General features: G+C 42.1%; 1 protein-coding gene across 3 annotated transcripts in view; it reads left to right on the forward strand.

Annotated features, from left to right (window-relative positions):
* NUDCD1 (NudC domain containing 1) overlaps positions 1-22,021 on the forward strand; it is a 63,497-nt gene that overhangs the window by 6,268 nt on the left and 35,208 nt on the right. For 2 of the 3 annotated variants that reach the window (XM_068396158.1, XM_068396160.1), the window contains exons 2-4: positions 2,534-2,688; positions 16,724-16,909; positions 19,980-20,163. In XM_068396158.1, the coding sequence (XP_068252259.1) occupies positions 2,534-2,688; positions 16,724-16,909; positions 19,980-20,163 (525 nt within the window). Of the gene's footprint in view, positions 1-156; positions 251-2,533; positions 2,689-16,723; positions 16,910-19,979; positions 20,164-22,021 lie in introns of all 3 variants that reach the window. The other variant, XM_068396159.1, reaches the window with a different exon arrangement.

Here is a 22,021-nt window from a genome sequence, read left to right on the forward strand (position 1 = left end):
TAAGGTGATGATCTGATTGAAATATGTCTTCTTTTCCCTTTATATAAACTTCTCTTTTTCTGAGTTTACTTTTTTAAAGGTCTTCGTTTCTTCTCTCTTTTGTCCTTCATTTTTTTTTGCGCTCAGCTCTGTTGGTTTTCTCCTCATTTTTCTAAGGACCATCAAGAAAAGTTGAACCTGGAAGGCCGTAGAAAGGAAGGAATGAACTTCATCCTAGTGTAAAATCTCCTATAAACTGTCTGAGCACATGGTATGTGATAGGTGATCGTATTTGTGCACAGATTTCAGCTGATCACAGAATGGGTTTCAGTTAATCAGGGATGGAATAGTTTCTCTAATTATTTCTTCTTGGCACAGAGCTATATATACAGCATACATTCTGCAAGCAGTTGATAACCTTATTTGAAGTGTTTCATGACAGTACAGTACACATTTGTTTGATTTCCTGGTTTAAAATCACCTGCAAATTGTATAGTTTTTGACTTCTCTTTAAGAAGAATTAATTGCGTATTTCAATTATGCAAGGGATTTGGATCTCCTTTTCCTGGCCCCTTATTATTCAGGGCTTGTCAGAACTACAGGCTGAAAAACTCAAGGACAGAGAATTTATTCATGTTCTTCCAGTTTTTATAAAGCTTATCACCTTGCAGTCAGCTAATCAATAGTATGTTGTTCCTAGAGTTTTCTTGAAATGTTATACATTTGCTTTAGGAAGCATCTAGTTTGGACTATTTTCACTATTTGTATGTGTTTTAGTTACAATTCTGACAGGAGCAACATGCCTAAGGGGGCGGAGGAGAAGTGGAGAGAGGAAGCTTTGTAAAATAAGACAATTTTAGGTTTTCTCTGCTGAAAAAGCTTTACATGCTTCTGCATGTGTATTCTAATTTCAGAAGACCAGTTAATGTAGCTATATAGGAAGTAGATGACATGTGATTGGTTTCACAGAAAATAATTATCCTGGATTATGTTTGGTTTTTTTCTTTAATTGTTTACAGAATATTCACATCATCTCTTGTCGTGTTGGGAAAAATATCTCAGTGATAAAGCTTGATTGTACAAACAGCTTTAAACAACATGTTCACAGCACATCCTTCTAATTTCTTTTACAGTGTAATTTACTGTAAAATATTCTAATTAGTTAAAGTAGAAATTGGAACGTGTAACAGTCTTTCCTGTTATGACAGGTGTACTTTCTTCCCACTCCTTTGTAGGTATTCTAGCTTTTTTTTTGAAGGGCCATGGCTTGGGGAACAGTAATTTATTAATTGCAGAGGTATGGAAATCCCTCCTGTGTGGTGAACATGAATAATGATTTGAGATGAGTGGAATTAATGCTGTTGGTTTGCAAATGTCAACAGTGATTAGGAGACTAATCAAGGGGGCAACAAAGCTGGTGAAGGGTCTAGAGCACAAGTCTTGTGAGGAGCGGCTGAGGGAACTGGAGTTGTTTAGCCTGGAGAAAAGGAGGCTCAGGGAAGACCTTATCACTGTATACAAGTACCTGAAAGGAAGTGGTAGCCAGGTGGGTGTTGGTCTCTTCTCCCAAATAACAAGTGATAGGACAAGAGGAAATGGCCTCAAGTTGCACCAGGGGAGGTTTAGATTGGATATCAGGAAAAATTTCTTCACCAAAAGGGTTATCGAGCATTGGAACAGGAGGAGCCCACACTGGAGCAGATTTGCTGGCAGGACTTGTGACCCTGTGGGGGACCCACGCTAGAGCAGTCTGTTCCTGAAGAACTACACCCCATGGAAGGGACCCACACTGGAGCAGTTTGTGAAGAACTGCAGCTGTGGGAAGGACCCACATTGCAGAAGTTCATGGAGGACTGTCTGCCATGGGTAGGACCCCACACTGGACCAGGGAAGAGTGTGAGAAGTCCTCCTCCTGAGGAGGAAGGAGCAGCAGAAGCAACGTGTGATGAACTGACCACAACCCCCATTCCCCATCGCCCTTGCGCTGCTTTGAGGGGAGGAGGTAGAGAAACTGGGAGTGAAGTTGAGCCTGGGAAGAAGGGAGGAGTGGTGGGAAGGTGTTTTAAGAGTTAGTTTTTATTTCTTATTACCCTATTCTGATTTGATTGGTAATAAATTAAATTAATTTTCCTCAAGTCAAGTCTATTTTGCCTGTGACAGTAATTGCTGAGTGATCTCCCTGTCCGTATCTTGACCGATGAGGCTTTCATTGTATTTTCTCTCCCCTGTGCAGCTGAGGAGGGGAGTGATAGAGCAGCTTTGGTGGGCACCTGGCATCCACCCAGGGTCACCCCTCCACAATAGGCCACTATAAATGGTAATAGTTATTACATGATCGCAGTGAATGACTGTGGTGGCCTTCAGCATGGATGACCTGCTTTCCAAGTTTATGGTGAAATTTTAAACTATATATATATATAATGTATTTTTCTTCAAAAAAAACCAGACCTGTGGACTAAGGATGGAGGAATTATTTTAAAATTATTAGTTTGAACTTTAAATTATTAGATTATAAATAAATAAATGTTAAAATAGTATTTTTTTTTTTCCGCAGCTGTAGCAGAAGTGAAGCTTCGTGATGATCAATATACCCTTGACCACATGCGTGCTTTTGGCATGTATAATTATCTTCACCTTGATTCCTGGTACCAGGATAATGTCTACTATGTTGATCAGTTTGGAAGGGTTATGAATCTGTCAGTGACTCTGGTAAGAATAAACTTTTTTCTAAAAATTACTGAATTTGAAAAGATTGGGGGATAGATAAGGTAGAAAATATGGCAAGTAGGATCTGAATGCAAAAACTAGGGGAAGCTATTGCCAGGAAGACAGGTAGATTAACAAAAATGCACTTCACCAGGAAGGATGAAAGTGAGGTTTCCGATATCCTTTCATTAACAGTGTTGCATTAATATTGCAATGGTGTTGCATCTGCTTCCATTCTGGAGAAGATAGACATGGTGACAAGTGGAAGAAGAGAGTAGACACTTCTAGTTCCTGGCTGTTTCTCCCCTACGTTACTTGATGTTTGACTGTTTGCTAATTTGAAAATCTAATCATTGTAGATAATAAGGAGAGAAAGAAGCTGTACACATTAGAATTAGAATGAAAGCCTTTATGGACTAATAGCTTAATCTGGCAATCACTTGTTGGAGGCAAAAAGATGCTGGTGGCCCTGGGCAAACTTGAAATAGAGTGTAAGGAAGCTAGGCCGAGCTGAAAAACATGACAGTTCTTAAGAAGATGAGTATAAAAGCAGAGTAGTCAAACTTACTGTTTCTTCTGAGCCATTTTAATGCATCAATGCACTAGTTTCCATTACAGTGCTATTCTTCAGTCTGGAGAGGAAAGGATGTGGCTCTGTGGACACCGTGTTTCTGGTACATGCAATTGTAGTGCTTAGTCATTAAAGAATAAAAGACTCTGGAAAGGAAAATATTAATTGTCATGCTACTAAGGAATTTGACTTGTAACCCTGTGGGGCAAAAGAAAACACAGAACGATGTGTGGTTTTTTTGAGTGTGTGTGGCTTACTCTGTGCAAGGTTCTGGGTGTGGAAATTGCTAGGCCAGGGCTAAGCTGAGAAAACTCCTGAAATGGTAGTTCTAGATTTTTCAGGAAATACAGGTATCCAGAGGATGCTAAACTGAGAACTGAAGCTGCAAAATAGTTCCTTTACTTTTCATAGAATGCAGAAGCTGTTGGAGGCTTTGGCAGACTCTTGCTGAGACAGAATAATCTTCTGGGACTTCTTCCAAATCTTTTGAGGTCATCTGGATGCTCAGTAAGAATGTCTAAAAGAAAGAAGCTTGTCAAGGAAAGCCTTCTGTGAACAGTGGCTTGTCACAGTCTCATTTTTTGTGTTTTTTTTCCTTGTGGTTGGTTAACCCTGGCTGGCTGCCAGATGCTCACCCAGATGCTCTTTCATTCCCGCTCTTCAACAGGACAGGGAGAAAATAAGTCAGAAGAGCTTGTGGAGTGAGATAAAAACAGAAAGAGCACTTACCAGTTACCATCACAGGCAAAACACTTGATTTTGGGGAAATTGATTTAATTTATAGCCAATTAAAACTAGAGTAGTATGATGAGAAGCAAAGTCACATAAAGCTCGTACCAGGAGCTTGCTCTGGCATGGGCTTTCCATGGGCTACAGTGTGGATATCTGCCCCACTGTGGTCCTCCATGGGCTGCAGAGGGACAACCTGCTTCCCCGTGGTCTTCTCCAAGGGCTGCAGGTGAACCTTTGCTCTGGAATGTGGTCATGGATGGCTATGTCCTGTTCAGGAAAGACAGGCCACTAAGGAGAAGTGGTGGAGTTGCTCTTTATGTGAGTGAGCAGCTAGAATGTATTGAGTTCTGTCCAGGGGCAGATCAGGAGCGAGTTGAGAGTTTGTGGATGCGAATTAAGGGGCAGGCTGGCAGGGGTGATACTGTTGTGGATGTCTATTACAGGCCACCGGATCAGGATGAGGAGGGTGATGAGGCCTTCTACAGGCAGCTGAGAGCAGTCTCGCAATTACAGGGCCTGGTTGTCATGGGGGATTTCAACTACCCTGATATTTGCTGGGAGGCCTACTCAGCCAGCCATCCTCAGTCCAGGAGGTTCCTCCAGTGCATTGATGATAACTTTCTGATGCAAATGGTGGATGAGCCAACTAGGAGAGGAGCGCTGCTGGATCTTGTACTCGCTAACAAGGAGGGTCTGGTTGAAGCGGTGAAGGTTGAGGGCAGCCTTGGTTGTAGTGACCATGAGAGGGTAGAGTTCAGGATCTCATGTGGCAGGAACAGAATAGCTAGCAGAATCACAACCCTGGACTTCAGGAGGGCCAACTTTGGCCTTTTCAAGCAATTGCTAGGGGAAATCCCATGGGACAGGGTACTAGAAGGTAAGGGGGCCCAAGATAGTTGGTTAGCATTCAAGGACTGCTTCTTCCAAGTTCAAGATCAGAGCATCCCAACAGGTAGGAAGTCAAGAAAGGGTACCAGGAGACCTGCATGGTTAAACAGGGAACTGCTGGGCAAACTCAAGTGGAAGAAGAGAGTGTACAGATCATGGAAGGAGGGGCTGGCCACTTGGGAGGAATAGAAGTCTGTTGTCAGAGGATGTAGGGAGGCAACTAGGAAAGCTAAGGCCTCCTTGGAATTAAACCTTGCAAGAGAGGTCAAGGACAACAGAAAGGGCTTCTTCAAATACATTGCAGGTAAAACCAACACTAGAGGCAATGTAGGCCCACTGATGAATGAGGTGGGGGCCCTGGAGACAGAGGATAAAAAGAAGGCGGAGTTACTGAATGCCTTTTTTGCCTCTGTCTATACTGTTGGAGGCTGTCCTGAGGAGCCCCGGACCCCTGAGGCCCCAGAAGAAGTCAGGATAGAGGAGGAATCTGTCTTGGTAGATGAGGGCTGGGTCAGGGACCAATTAAACAATCTGGACGTCCATAAATCCATGGGCCCTGATGGGATGCACCCGCGGGTGCTGAGGGAGCTGGCAGAAGTCGTTGCTAGGCCACTCTCCATCATCTTTGCGAAGTCGTGGGCAACAGGAGAGGTGCCTGAGGACTGGAGAAAGCGAATGTCACTCCAGTCTTCAGGAAGGGCAAGAAGGAGGACCCGGGGAACTATAGACCGGTCAGCCTCACCTCCATCCCCGGAAAGGTGATGGAACAACTTGTTCTTGGTGCTGTCTCTAGGCACATCAAGGATAGGGGGATCATTAGGGGCACTCAGCATGGCTTAACCAACGGGAAGTCATGCTTAACCAACTTGATAGCCTTTTATGAGGACATAACCCGGTGGATAGATGATGGTAAAGCTGTGGATGTGGTCTATCTTGATTTCAGTAAAGCGTTTGACACTGTCTCCCACAGCATCCTCGCAGCTAAACTGAGGAAGTGTGGTCTGGATGATTGGGTAGTGAGGTGGATTGTGAACTGGCTGAAGGAAAGAAGCCAGAGAGTCCAGTTGGAGGTCTGTGTCTAGCAGAGTCCCTCAAGGGACGGTACTGGGATCAGTTCTATTCAATATATTCATTAATGACTTGGATGAGGGAATAGAGTGCACTGTCAGCAAGTTCGCTGATGACACAAAACTGGGAGGAATGGCTGACACGCCGGAAGGCTGCGCAGCCATTCAGAGGGACCTAGACAGGCTGGAGAGTTGGGCGGGGAGAAACTTAATGAAATATAACAAGGGCAAGTGTAGAGTCCTGCATCTGGGCAAGAACAACCCCATGTGTGAGTACAAGTTGGGGACAGAGCTGTTGGAGAGCAGCGTAGGGGAAAGGGACCTGGGGGTCCTAGTGGACAGCAGGATGACCATGAGCCAGCAGTGTGCCCTTGTGGCCAAGAAGGCCAATGGCATCCTGGGGTGTATTAGAAGGGGTGTGGTTAGTAGGTCAAGAGAGGTTCTCCTCCCCCTCTACTCTGTCCTGGTGAGGCCGCATCTGGAATACGGTGTCCAGTTCTGGGCCCCTCCCTTCAAGAAGGACAGGGAACTGCTAGAGAGAGTCCAGCGCAGAGCCACAAAGATGATTAAGGGAGTGGAACATCTCCCTTATGAGGAGAGGCTGAGCGAGCTGGGTCTCTTTAGCTTGGAGAAGAGGAGACTGAGGGGTGACCTCATTAATGTTTTTAAATATGTAAGGGGCAAGTGTGATGAGGATGGAGCCAGGCTCTTCTCAGTGACATCCCTTGACAGGACAAGGGGCAACGGGTGCAAGCTGGAACACAGGAGGTTCCACATAAATATGAGGAAAAACTTCTTTCCGGTGAGGGTGACCGAACACTGGAACAGGCTGCCCAGAGAGGTTGTGGAGTCTCCTTCTCTGGAGACATTCAAAACCCGCCTGGACGCGTTCCTGTGTGGTATGGTGTAGGTAATCCTGCTCCGGCAGGGGGATTGGACTAGATGATCTTCGAGGTCCCTTCCAATCCCTAACATTCTGTGATTCTGTGATTCTGTGCACCACCATCTTGGCTGAGGGGCTCAGCTATGCCCTGTGGTGGTGAGTTCATTTGAGCCAGCTGGAAGTGGCCATGTGTGGCATGGGATAGGCCTGGCCTCTCCTCACAGAGGCCACCCCTGCAGGTCCCCATGGCCAGCACAACACAGACACCCAATACGTTCCTACATTAGGAGGGCACTAAAGTGTGTAAATTTCTTTCTTAGCAGATAAACTAGGTAAAGGATTTTACAAGAATTTGCATTTTTATGTGCAGTAAATGGAAATAATAAAAATTCTTCCCTAGGACTGGTGAGTTCATTGGAATCTTAAAGAAAATGGCACTTGGTTAATATCTCGTGACGAGTTTCAGTTCCACCAGACTGTGAAATAAATAGCTGCCATCTTGTGTCCTAATACACAATACAGAGCTGTTTTGCAAAGGAAACATGTTTGCATATGTACAAAAAGGAATGTATATTCAGAAACGTCAACAAGGTGTTCAATTACAAATGTGCCTGGCCATATATTAGTCAAATGCGTATTACAAATAATAGTGTTTTCAGCCAAGTATAGCTTACAAGTCAGCAACGGCCACAATTAAAATTAATGTTAGTCGTCTTTAAAGCAGAAGATGGAACAGGTTAACATGCTTATCCTAAATCCGAAGTGAAAGAACACATAGGCTTTTTAACACATAGTTATTTCTAGTTCTGCTTCCTATTTTGATTGCAACTTTGATTTTAATATGGCAGTGTGTTAGTTATGCGTAAATCACAAATTACTCCTGCAGCTTAGGTGTTTTAAAAGATGTCATCTGTGAAGGCAAAAAGTATAGATAATACATTGCCGCTTGCTGAAAATTAAACATAATTGAAAAAGAAAAGTGACCCACATGAGCAGTTTTTCTAAGTCGATGGATGTGTGTTCAGGTGGGTTTTTTATACCAGGCTGAGAAAGTTGTTACCCCAACTTGTCTGGAAATACTGTATAAGGTCTTTAAGATTCTTCTGTTACAGCTATCGGACTTCTTTCATTCAATAGGCCAGCATCGATACTTTGTTTTAAAGACCCAATGGGTACTGTAGTGACAGGATTATTGTGTTAGGTTTTTTTGATTGTTGTGGGTTTTTTTGTATCTGTCTTCACTTTAATTGCTTGATGTTTGTAATACTGGAATATGGTTGGAAAATATTCAAAGTTTTCTCCTTCAGCAGTGAAATACTTGGACTTGATTTCTCGACCTTCAGCTCTTCTTGCAAAGACGACTTTGTTTCTTTCTATATTGAAATAATGGAATTGAGAAATTGTGGCAACAGTACCTCTTCTCACACTTTGTTAACACCCTTAATGGTATCTATATTTTCATCTTTCTGAATTCCAGTAAGAATTAGCTGTGGAATGCTGTTTCCATAACTTTCAGTTAACTTCAGTTCAGAACAACTGTTAGTGATGCCAGAAACAACGTGGGAATTCTGTTTGAAAAAAGTCAGAATAAGGAAGCAGATAAAGTGAAGAACAACAAAATGTTTTTGACTTCTGTATCAGGGTTTTAAATACTTGGTTCTTTATTATGCAGAATGCTGGATGTGGCCATTTTTGCTGAGTAAGAGAGATGGGTCAAATGTCCAGATGTTTTGATTTTTCATAAAAATGAAGCTTTGTATTTGTTATGGCTACTTTGTGTAAATTACTATATAACTTACAGCTTTTATTTTTTCCTTTCTCTTGGTATGTTTTGTCTTTTCTCATTACCTATCTTTTCTTTAGAAAACTCATTCTTATTTTGTACAGTATGACAAACTGTGACTTTGGAACAATACGAGGTCTTAATACAACTTAAAAAATGTAAATCTTATAGGCATGCCAAAGAATCTAAGTAATATTTCATTACTTAACTATGTAAGCTAAGACACGCTTACTTAAATGGAGCCTGGCATGGGAAAGTCAGGAACAGCAGAGGGAATTTTTAAGCTTGCATTTTACATTTTACCTCTTGTACCTGCACACTGGCTCTTTATCCTGAGCAACTAGAGTACACCCTCGCTGTGTCTGCCTGACTTTGCCTGTGGAGCAACCGTTTGCTCAGAATTTCTACACAAATTTGAAACCTGGGCTGCTTAAAAGGCTCAAAATCAGGGTTTGTGTCATAGGGAGGTGAGGCAAAGCAGCTGCTGAAAGGAAAGAGGTGGTTGTAATAGTAAAGACACCCAGATGAAATCTGGAATAGATGAACAGAATGACAGAGGCCAAAAGGAAACCGAGTATGCTTTCCAGAAGTATAGAAGTGGGCAGAGCTAGAATTAAAGGCCAGTGGAAAAGATAAGAGAGAAATTTGGGAGTGAAAAATAGTTTAAAAAAAAGGAAGAATCTTTGTAGAGAAGTGAAGGAAAACAAAGAACTGGGTCTGATGAGAAGCTGCATCTAGTTTTTTCTTAAACTGTGTTGCTGTCATTTAAACCTAATTACAGTGAGTAAACCTGACTTCTGTTAAAATGACTATAGTTGTTTTAGCCAGTTCTTGCTAGTATAATAAATGGCTGTAGTATCTCAGCATCTGTCGGGTTCCGGATTTAAGGTCCGCCTCCAAAGCAAATCTAGAAATAAAATGCAGACAGTCCCCGTCTGCCCCCCCTGCCCCCCGAGAGAGAGAGGGGGAGAGAGAGACCCGCCTAATTAGTAAAAAAAGGAGCAAATCTAGAAATAAAATGCAGACAATCTCTCTTCCAAGAGAGAGATCCGCTTAATTAGTAATTCCAGTGCAGCCCACATGCGGCGTGCCTGGTTCAATGCAGACAGCCCGCACGCAGGGCCCGCAAAAAATATAAATAATTCCAGTGCAGCTCACGTGCGGCGTGCCTGGTTCAATGCGAACACCCGGTATGCTTAACCTGCCTGTAGGTAAAGCACCCCCAAAAATCCTGACCCGAAATATTAAAGATTCGTGATCCTTGAGTTTGGACAAAGCACAACCGAGGCACGGTATCAACAAACTTGGCTCTGACTTTATTAGGTCCAACGATGAGGCAACTCAATATTCAAGGAAGAGAGAGAGAGAGAGGTAAAAGAAAGAAAGAAACAGAGAAAACAGTTGAAAGAGAAAGAATATTCACCACCCTGAGATCCAGCGGTGTCCCGCGGGAAATTCTTCCTTCCTACTTGGAAGATGGCGGTGGGGTCCCGCGTGGTCGAGCGATCCAGCCTCTTTTATAGAGTTTTTCGGCAGAGTCATGTGACTGGGAGCCGTCAGTCAACAGTTCGCACCAATCACAGGTCCGAAGGCAGGACATGCCCGGTTCCTGCGCCGTAGGATTGGCCCCTTGCCAGGCTGTCACCGGAGACACACATCCGGAGGCGGGTGGAGGGCGGGCGCCTAGCTTATTGCGTCATCTTGCGTTGCCAGGCTCAGGCATTCCAGGCAGCCGCCATAAGATGTCGCCCGAGCACGTGGTTTACGATTTCTGAGACAATGCTCAAAAGGAAGGGGACAGATCCCCACAGCATCCACTCATACTTCTGAAGTAGGGAGTTACTATTAACCTCTGTTAACCAGCTGGTGAACAGAGAAAGAGTCAAAAAGCAAATCTGCCACAGAAGGGTTTTGAGGGCAGATTTTGTTTCAGCTTCAAGTAAGTCCATTCTTTTCATTGTTGGACTGAGATTAGAGACTGTTCTAATAAATGCCTAAAGTTAAGATAGTGAACAGAAAGGTTGTGAATAAGAACATTTCCTTTCTTGCCTGTTGAGAGGGAGGCTTTGTAATGTGTAATGAAGATTATTTTTCACTTTTTACAGGAGATATTGAGTCTTGACATTCCTGCTCGGTGCTGATAAATCTGACTTGAGCTTTAGAAGATTAAATGGTTGATAGTTGATAACTTTTTTTTAAATTACATCCAAAACTACTTGAAGCTTACTGTTAGAATTCACTTGAAGTCTGACAAAAGTGTGGTCTTCTGTAATGCTACATAGTATGGCCCTGTAAATCACTGTTAACAGGGATGATGCTTCTTTCCATGATAAGATACATGGGATTTTGCTTTTTTTTTTTTCCTAGGCACAGTAGTCATTGCTAGTTACAATGGAACACTTTTGTTGTAGAAAACACTGCCTTTCAGTGAAACCTTAAAATTAGGTAAAAGATGAGTAAGCCAAAATTCTTTGTATCTAGTGTTTGGGGGATTTTTGTTTGTTTTGTTTGGGTTGTGGGTTTGTTTTGGGGTTGTAGTTTGTTTTTTGTTTGTTTTTTATTCTTTCCTTCTCCCTTCCTGAATGTGTTATAAATTAGTGGAGTGGTTCAAGAGGCATACTGATGCAACTGAATCTACAAAGTGACCCTGAATGCTTCCGATAATTAAAAATCAAATTTACATCTTTTCCATTCCAGGTTTCATAATAACCCTTGTGCCTTCCTGTAGTACACAGTAATCTCTAATTTGAATTCAAGTAGACCCAAAAGGCAAGCAGGCTATCTGTTTGTCATCTGGTCTTTTTTGCTGTTGCTTATTAAAATGGTAATTACCCAAATCCAATTTCTCTTGCTTACCTTTGAACATGTTTTAAATGCACATCTGATTTTAATAACATCTGGAAAATACGAAGGATTTGAAAACACCTTGAATACAGGATTCTCAACATAGGAGGCCACAGCATGCTTTGCATGCACAAACATGCACTTTCTGTATTGCATACACCTGCACAAGTGCAAAGAACTCTTTTAAAGATGGTGCTTTGTGTTTATATTTTTGACTGCCTTATTTCATAGATCCGAATGACTGTCTTTTACTTGAATTAGATATGTATACAGATGATTTCCCTCCCCAAGTTATCCATTGATTGAGTGAAAATAGAGGGACAGGAGATGCTTAGCAAATACAATAATTTGTGGCTGAAATTTCAGGGCCTGTAATGAGACGCTGTTTTAATCTGATGCTTTTTCGCTGCTATTTCTTAATCACATGCCCACCCTTATTATAGTAAGAGAGTGCATTTTGAGTGGCACAGAATAGATAAATACTTATTTCCCGCCCCCAGGGTTTTCAATACAAAAATATGCTTCTGTTTGTGCTTCCTTTTACATACTTGTAAATATCTTCAAAACTTTCCCTGTAATATTTTTCTATTTTTAAAGATATATTTCTACTGAAATATTATTTCATTTTAGTGACACTAATGCTGATTTTTAGTAACAAGGGAAGAATTTCCTTATTCTTAAGCAGAGTTTTCTGATTTGTAGAGCTTCTAAAATAATTGTAGATCAACTGACTGGAAATGAGCCTACTAAAATAAAACTGAAAATAGTTTAATTGGCTCTATGACCATTAGTTATGTTCTCAACATGGTCTATTTGTTGTTGGATTAAGAAGAGAGATTGAGTTTAAAAAGGGAAATGTTGATCTGTAAAAGCCAGTCAAGTACCTTTTTTACAGGAGATGAATGTTTATTTTTTCAAATATATGTAGGTACACTAGCCTGCTAAATATCTATGAAACCTGTTGTATCTAATTTGGTTTCATTTACGATATATATATAAAACTGTCTGCGAGATGAGGGGAGAGGACGATAACTTCATGAGAAATGTTTCTTTAAGATACAGAACAGAAAAAACAGGAATTGGTTTTGTTTGTTGTTACTGGAAGACCTTTTTGGAGACCTTAGATCAGATCCTGAAGTCTATCAATCAGTATAAGGAGCAAGGTGGTGAATATTCATTTTAAAAAAATTATGTTGTTAGTATCCGCTATTTGTTTTAGAATCGTAGAACAGTCCAGGTTGGAAGGGACCTCAAAAGATCATATGGTCCAGTCTTTCATGGGAAAAGGAGCCTAGATGAGATTATCTAGCACCCAGTTGCATCTTGAAAACCTCCAGTGATGGGGACTCTGCCATGGCCCTGGGGAGGTTGTTCCAGTCATTGATTGTTCTCGCTGTAAAAAAGTTCTCTTATGTTGAGATGAAACCTCTCCTGGTGCAACTTTTATCTCTTACCCTTTGTCTTCTTTATGTGACTTCTTGTGAAGAGAGAGCCTCCATCCTCTTTGTAGCTGCCCTTTAAGTACTGGAATTCTGTGATGAGGTCCCCCTGAATCATCTCCAGAGAGACAAAACCTAACTCCTTCAGTCTCCCCCCATAGGACAGGTTATCCAGCACTTTGAGCATCTTCATGGCATGCCTTTGGACTCCTTCCAGTCTGTCCATGTCTTTTTTTCAGTTCTGGGGACCAGAATTGGACACTACTCCAGGTGCGGCTTCACAAGCACTGAGTCGAGTGGGATGATCACAGAATCACAGAATGTTAGGGATTGGAAGGGACCTCGAAAGATCATCTAGTCCAATCCCCCTGCCGGAGCAGGATTACCTAGACCATATCACACAGGAACGCGTCCAGGCGGGTTTTGAATGTCTCCAGAGAAGGAGACTCCACAACCTCTCTGGGCAGCCTGTTCCAGTGTTCGGTCACCCTCACCGGAAAGAAGTTTTTCCTCATATTTATGTGGAACCTCCTGTGTTCCAGCTTGCACCCATTGCCCCTTGTCCTGTCAAGGGATGTCACTGAGAAGAGCCTGGCTCCATCCTCATCACACTTGCCCTTTCCATATTTATAAACATTAATGAGGTCACCCCTCAGTCTCCTCTTCTCCAAGCTGAAGAGACCAGCTCCCTCAGCCTCTCCTCATAAGGGAGATGTTCCACTCCCTTAATCATCTTCGTGGCTCTGTGCTGGACTCTCTCTAGCAGTTCCCTGTCCTTCTTGAAGGGAGGGGCCCAGAACTGGACACAATATTCCAGATGCGGCCTCACCAGGGCAGAGTAGAGGGGGAGGAGAACCTCTCTTGACCTACTAACCACACCCCTTCTAATACACCCCAGGATGCCATTGGCCTTCTTGGCCACAAGGGCACACTGCTGGCTCATGGTCATCCTGCTGTCCACTAGGACCCCCAGGTCCCTTTCCCCTACGCTGCTCTCCAACAGGTCTGTCCCCAACTTGTACTCACACATGGGGTTGTTCTTGCCCAGGTGCAGGACTCTACACTTGCCCTTGTTATATTTCATTAAGTTTCTCCCCGCCCAACTCTCCAGCCTGTCCAGATCTCTCTGAATGGCTGCGCAGCCTTCCATTGTGTCAGCCACTCCTCCCAGTTTTGTGTCATCAGCAAACTTGCTGACAGCGCACTCTATTCCCTCATCCAAGTCATTAATGAATATATTGAATAGTACTGGTCCCAGTACTGACCCTTGAGGGACTCCACTAGATACAGGCCTCCAACTGGACTCTGTCCCATTGACCACCACTCTCTGGCTTCTTTCCTTCAGCCAGTTTACAATCCACCTCACTACCCGATCATCCAGACCACACTTCCTCAGTTTAGCTGCGAGGATGCTGTGGGAGACTGTGTCAAACGCTTTACTGAAATCGAGATAGACCACATCCACTGCTTTACCATCATCTATCCACCGGGTTATGTCCTCATAAAAGGCTATCAAGTTGGTTGAGCATGACTTCCCCTTGGTGAAGCCATGCTGAGTGCCCCTAATGATACCCCTATCCTTGATGTGCCTAGAGACAGCACCAAGGACAAGTTGTTCCATTATTTTTGCAGGTATAGAGGTGAGGCTGACCGGTCTATAGTTACCCGGGTCCTCCTTCTTGCCCTTTTTGAAGACTGGAGTGACATTCACTTTCCTCTAGTCCTCAGGCACCTCTCCTGTTCCCCACGACTTAGCAAAGATGATGGAGATGATGATGATGTCTCTGTCTCTGCTAGTAATGCTCCTGCAGATGCAGCCCAGGATCCAATTTGTCTTTATTGCTGCAATATCACACTGCTGACTCATGTTCAGCTTGTTTTTCACCAGGACACATGGGTCGCTTTCAGCAAGACTGCTCCCCAGCCACACAGATCCTAGCCTGTAGCGGGCTCTTGGGTTATTCTGTCCCAGGTGCAGGACCTTGCAGTTGTATTTGTTTTTCTTCACAGTGTTCTTGCTACCCCACTCTTCCAGGCTATCTGGGTCTCTGTGCAAAATGGTTCTCTCTTATGACATGTCTACTTCATCATCCAGTTTAGTGTCATCAGCAAATGTGAGGGTGCTTTCAATCCCATCATCCAGGTAATTTATGAAGATGTTGAACAGTGTGCAGCCTAGTATCAGTCCCTGGGGGACCCCACTTGTGACAGACTGCCAGTCTGTTTTATTTAGCAGCTGCTTAGTTCTGTTGAAAAACTTCAAGCAATTAAGTTCTGTTTCAGTTATTTGAAAGATTATAGAGATGTCACTGTGATGTTGCTGAATATTCTGCATCTTCTGGTTTTCTGTAAGAATATTTTGTTTGTGCTCTTGAATACTGCAGCTTGATCTACGTTGTAAGTAGTAGATACAGCTGTATTGCTGATAAAGCATGTCCTGACCTTTTTTTAAACTGTGATGCCAAGTTCTCAAATCATAAAGATTTGGTCAGTTTTTGTTTTTGTTTTTTTGGTGTTTTTGGTTTTTTTTTTTCCTAACAAGCCTCTTGGATATTCGGAGATTACTTCAACTCACAAAAGGGAGGTAAATCGTAGTCCTAAGCAGGCAGTGGCATTGCTGGCATTCTGCAAGCCAAATAATGAGCAGAGTTACAAAGTCTTATTCAGCAACGAAAAGGCTGTATGTGAGTGTTGGTACAAGATAAAGAATAATCCCTAAAAGATATCCTGGAATACATGCCTTTGTACTTAATGACAACAGTTGGAAATCCAATTTACAGCACAAAAGCAGTTTCTTCTGTTAAAATTAGCAGGAAATGAAGAAGGCAATACAAAACTAAAGCAGGACTTCTGAGAACAATTACTAGAAATATAGATGAAATTGGTAATCTGATGTTCATTTTGCACTATTGCTCAATCAGGCTGATTTGTGTAAAGTTTATACAGCAGGAAATACTAGGGGTTTTTGTTTTGTTTTGTTTGGGGTTTTTTTGTAAAATTTAGTGATATGTACAATTTTTTTAGAAATCCGTATGTCTTTATTGTTCACTGGAGAATTATACCATCTCTGCACTTTGTTCACTTTAGTGTCTCTGTTTATTCAGGCTCAAAAACTATCCAAGCTTGTAGTTTGGCTTAAAAAATAGGATTGCAGTGTGCCACTGATACAGTATGCTAAATAAATTTGACCTGATGCATAGTGTAATCACAGTGTGATGGAAAAGTTATCTGCAAATATGATAGGAATTAGTACAGCTTTTCTTTGCTAGCTAATCACCGTTGTTACTTCTCTTAGTGAATGAAATGACCACTTTAAGGAAGCTGGGAAATGCTATATCAGCTTAAATATACCAGTTGTGTAAGAGAATAGGCTAAAATTCTTTTTAATTTAGAAGTAAGTTTTTATGAACTACTTTGAGTACAGTTCTGTGGCTTTCGTTTCTTTTAAAGTCTCCACATTTTTACTGAGACTAGAATTGTTTGAGGTAAGTAATTATATGGAAATGCTAGGGGAAAAGAAGTGAAAAGCCTTTTTTTAATGCAAAATGTAATTAGTGCTGTAAAAAGGAAGGAAAAAAATTGACTGCTGAAATATCAATTGTAGAATACTCATGTTTTCAGTAAATAGAAACCAACTAAATTATGAAATTCCACCACCTTTTCCACATATGTGGGAGTGATGCTTGCTACCCACTTTTTTCCAAATATGCTCAACCGCATAAAGAAACTGGTGAATTGCTACTGAGATTTCTTATTCTTAATTTGTCTGTAATACTTATTGAAATGCATAAATATTTCATAAAGTCTTAGTGTGTGACTGTTTGCTTATAGGACACTGCTCTACAAAAACCAAGAGAAGTTTTCAGGCTACCTACAGACTTGACAGCTTATGATAATCGCCTTTGTGCCTCAATACATTTCTCATCTTCCACATGGGTTACCCTTTCTGATGGTACAGGAAGACTGTATTTAATTAAATCAGGCAAGCGTGGAAACAATGCGTCTGAAAAGTGGGAGGTAAGTCTTTCAATAACATATTTAAGAATTGTACATCTACCAAATAATTCTTATTCTTGCATTGCAAGGATGATCCAGGGAACTATAGGCCTGTCAGCCTGACCTCGGTGCCAGGCAAGGTGATGGAACAGATCATCCTGAGTGCCATTACACGGCACATGCAGGACAATCGGGGCATCAGGGCCAGCCAACATGGATTCATGAAAGGCAGGTCCTGCTTGACCAACCTGATCTCCTTCTATGACAAAGTGACCCGCTTAGTAGATGAGGGCAGAGCTGTGGATGTAGTCTATCTAGACTTCAGTAAGGCATTCGACACTGTCTCCCACAGCATCCTCCTAGACAAACTGTCTGCCCGGGGCTTGGATGGGTGGACTCTTCAATGGGTTAAAAAGTGGCTGGATGCCCAAACCCAGAGAGTGGTGGTGAATGGGGCAAAGTCCAACTGGTGGCCGGTCACTAGCGGTGTTCCCCAGGGCTCAGTTCTGGGGCCGGTGCTCTTCAATATCTTTATAGATGATCTAGACGTAGGGATTGAGTGCACCCTCAGTAAATTTGCAGATGACAGAAAGCTGGGTGGGAGTGTCGATCTGCTGGAGAGTGGGAAGGCCCTAAAGAGGGATCTGGAGAGGTTAGATAGATGGGCCGAGACCAACAGCATGAGGTTCAACAAGAACAAGTGCCGGGTCTTACACTTGGGCCACAACAACCCCATGCAGCTCTACAGGCTGGGGGAAGAGTGGTTAGAAAGCGGCCCAGTGGAAAGAGACCTGGGGGTGCTGATCGACAGCCAGCTAAACATGAGCCAGCAGTGTGCCCAGGTGGCCAAGAAGGCCAATGGCATCCTGGCCTCTATTAAGAATAGTGTAGCCAGCCGGTCTAGGGAAGTGATCGTCCCTCTGTAGTCACAGAATCACAGAATGTCAGGGATTGGACGGGACCTCGAAAGATCATCTAGTCCAATCCCCCTGCCGGGGCAGGATTGCCTAGACCATACCACACAGGAACGCGTCCAGGCGGGTTTTGAATGTCTCCAGAGAAGGAGACTCCACAACCTCTCTGGGCAGCCTGTTCCGGTGTTCAGTCACCCTTACAGTAAAGAAGTTTTTCCTCAAATTTAAGTGGAACCTCCTGTGCTCCAGCTTGCACCCATTGCCCCTTGTCCTGTCAAGGGATGTCACTGAGAAGAGCCTGGCTCCATCCTCATCACACTTGCCCTTTACATATTTATAGACATTAATGAGGTCACCCCTCAGTCTCCTCTTCTCTAAGCTAAAGAGACCCAGCTCCCTCAGCCTCTCCTCATAAGGGAGATGTTCCACTCCCTTAATCATCTTCGTGGCTCTGTGCTGGACTCTCTCTAGCAGTTCCCTGTCCTTCTTGAAGGGAGGGGCCCAGAACTGGACACAATATTCCAGATGCGGCCTCACCAGGGCAGAGTAGAGGGGGAGGAGAACCTCTCTCGACCTGCTGACCACACCCCTTCTAATACACCCCAGGATGCCATTGGCCTTCTTGGCCACAAGGGCACACTGCTGGCTCATGGTCATCCTGTTGTCCACTAGGACCCCCAGGTCCCTTTCCCCTACGCTGCTCTCCAACAGGTCTGTCCCCAACTTGTACTCACACATGGGGTTGTTCTTGCCCAGATGCAGGACTCTACACTTGCCCTTGTTATATTTCATTAAATTTCTCCCCGCCCAACTCTCCAGCCTGTCCAGGTCTCTTTGAATGGCTGCGCAGCCTTCCGGCATCTCAGCCACTCCTCCCAGTTTTGTGTCATATCCCTCATCCAAGTCATTAATGAATATATTGAATAGAACTGGTCCCAGAACCGACCCTTGAGGGACTCCGCTAGACACAGACCTCCAACTGGACTCTGTCCCGCTGACCACTACTCTCTGGCTTCTTTCCTTCAGCCAGTTCACAATCCACCTCACTACCCGATCATCCAGACCACACTTCCCCAGTTTAGCTCTGTCAGAGACTTAGCTCCCAGTGGTTTACAGTCGTGTTAGCATCCCCACCCCATAAAGCCTCAAACCTTATCAGGTTTCAGTAACAACAACCGGATTGAGCCTATACTCGTTCAGCCACTGCAGCTTGAATTCCTTATCATTTATTCTTTCATTTTCATGTCACAGAATCACAGAATGTTAGGGATTGGAAGGGACCTCGAAAGATCATCTAGTCCAATCCCCCTGCCGGAGCAGGATTACCTAGATCATGTCACACAAAGCTACAAAACTTCTGTATGAAATTATTTAGTGTTTACAGTGGTGCTTATTAGCCTTTCAATATGACAGTAATATTTACATTTTCTGCCTACCTAGTCCCATCCAAATATTGGATGAACTTTTCCAAACCGTATACATAAAAATTCAGAAACTTCTAACCCTAGCTCCTCTTAAACATGAATATTATACTCCTTCATTTAATTATAGGTTTTTGTTTCTTACTCCCCTTCATAATATAGAGAAGGAAAATTGAATCTCTTTGTAAAGACAGTAGCCAAATAAAGAGAACTGCCCTCTACTCAGTACTGGTTGATGTTTGAACACTAACAGAGATGCACTGGACGTTTTTATCTTCTTGTTTGCACATGTGAAGGTCTACAAGGATTTTCAGGATGTTGGGGTGTCTGGAGAAGTAGTGAGAGCCTTGGTGAAATACGTACATTTTCATCTTGAGCGTGAAACTATTTCCCCCAGTTGTTATGCCGTTTATGGATCCTGTTCTGTTCATCAGTTGTTGTCCCTCTACTTATTGTAGTAGTAAACAGCCATAATGCAAATGGTTTTGTGGATCTGTGTGCTTTGTTTAGTGGGCCCTTATAATGATTTTATAATATAAACAATAATAATTTAAAGCATTTCAGAACAGTGGCTTGATAGCCAAGGAAGGAGGAACCAGAAGTGTATGACATTCATGGATTCATATTGTTAGAGAGGTTTGTGGGAAGCAAACTTTAGCTGATTTGACATTCACTGAAGCCTTTCACTGCTTTCTGAGAAAGAGCAAGATTGCCAGTTTTAACTGACTGACTTTTTACTACAATTTTGTCCTCTAGATTGTGTTTAATGAAGAACTAGGAAGTCCATTTATTATACCACACAGTGTTTCATATGTAAAATCTGATACGCATTCAGTAGCTGTGCTGCTGCTTAGGGTAGAAAAAGATGAATTGGACACAAAAGGAAGTGGATTTCATATTACCTTGGAATGGGTTACAATTGCAGAGATAAGCAAAGAGGGTAAGTGTTTTACATTTATATTACTGGTGAGTAATGTTTAAAAAAAAAATCATGCTTTTATTCTTTGTCTTAGAAGTTGATTGTTCCTCAGGTTCTGATATTTCCTTTCCCCAAAACTTCAGCTTGGATTTTACATAAGTAATTTTTTCTTACATTTTGAGATCAAGTTATTGGTTGTAGATCTAAATTCTGACAAACATTTGGAATACAGGAAGAAGTAAAGTTTTATACATGTGCAGTTAAGGTAATTAGAAAATGAGATAGAACTTTACTTTGTGATGTAATGAAATGCAATTCCTGTTTAGGTTGATCTTGTAAAATCGAGTGTATACAGAACTATTTCTAACTAATGTCTTGTACTTTTCAAAATGTTGTACAGCTGGATATGGAGTTTTGTTTGGTTATGGGTTTTTTGGGGGGTTTTTTTTAGCCTCCAATTAACACTGTTGTGGGATTCGAATTATATGAGATAAATATAAGAAATAACATAAAAAGTAAATCCTGCGTATTCTTGGTTTTCCTACAAGAGAAGAGTATGAAGTTATTCAGTTAATTTTAGACCAACACATTAAAAACATATTAGTTAGTGTATTAATACCTACTAATTAGGTTAGGAAGAATTTATTTTCAGAAAGGGTTATTAGACATTGGAACGGGCTGCCTGGGGAGGTGGTGGAGTCACCATCTCTGGATGTGTTTAAGAAAAGACTGGACATGGCACTTAGTGCCATGGTCTAGTTGACATGGTAGTGTCAGGGCAATGGTTGGACTTGATGATCCCAGAGGTCTCTTCCAACCTGATTGATTCTGTGATTCTGTAATTAATGTATTATCCTAATAAAGTTTGGCAAAGGGTAATTTATCTGTTTGAATAACCATATATACTTACATTATATAATACATATATAATGTAAGTATTTAATGTAATACTTACATTAAATATCATGATTTCCATAAAGGATACAAGACCTCATGCATCAACATCTGATTTAAACGTGTGGATTAAATTAATTTACCTTTTTGGGAAGACTGGTCTCTTTCATTATCTTCCAGAAAGTACAATTTTGATGCCATTAGAAACAGGATCTTTAACTACTTGAACTGAAGTAGCTGATTGCATACTGCAATGTTACTATCCAAATGTTCCTCAGTCTCCTACGTATATAGTACGGATAGGAGAATAGAACAGAATAGTCTATTTCAGTTGGAAAGGATCTACAGTGATCATCTAGTCCAACTGCTTGGCCAGTTCAGGGCTGACAGAGTTAAAGCGTGGTATTAAGGGCATTGTCCAAATGCCTGTTAAACGCTGACAAGCTTGGGGCATCAACCATCTCTCTAGGAAGCCTGTTCCAGTGTTTGACCACCTTCTCTGTAAAGAAATGCTTCCTAATGTCCGGTCTAGGTTGTATTACTACAGAACAAAAAATGGAAGCATGAAAATAAATCTGAATGGAAGCAGTGGTTGGGTCTCTTCATATCTTGTGTGGTGCTTCAGAGGGTTGTGACAAAGGTATACCCTTTCAAAGTCTGTTGTTTTCTTTAGTTAACTAATGCTTTAGGAATCCTTGCTGTAAAAGCTTGAAATGAAGAATCACCATGCTGCTTTATTAAACTCAGAAAATGTTACATGCTTAGCTTTCTTCTGACCTTCTTTACAGGAAAAATCATGTAGTATAAATTTACTGTAAAGACCATAAAGACTTACTTAAAAAATATAAAAGTGTTGATAATTGATTAAAAATACACTGCAGAAGGTTTGGTCACACAATGACAAGTTGTGAGGTTGTAGAGCCTTTTAACAAGTGAGCAAATGCTGTAAGAGAGACGTGTAAACAAATTTGGTATGTTTCAGTGC

This window comes from Nyctibius grandis, chromosome 3 (assembly GCF_013368605.1).
Source record: "Nyctibius grandis isolate bNycGra1 chromosome 3, bNycGra1.pri, whole genome shotgun sequence".
Taxonomy (NCBI): Eukaryota; Metazoa; Chordata; class Aves; order Nyctibiiformes; family Nyctibiidae; genus Nyctibius; species Nyctibius grandis.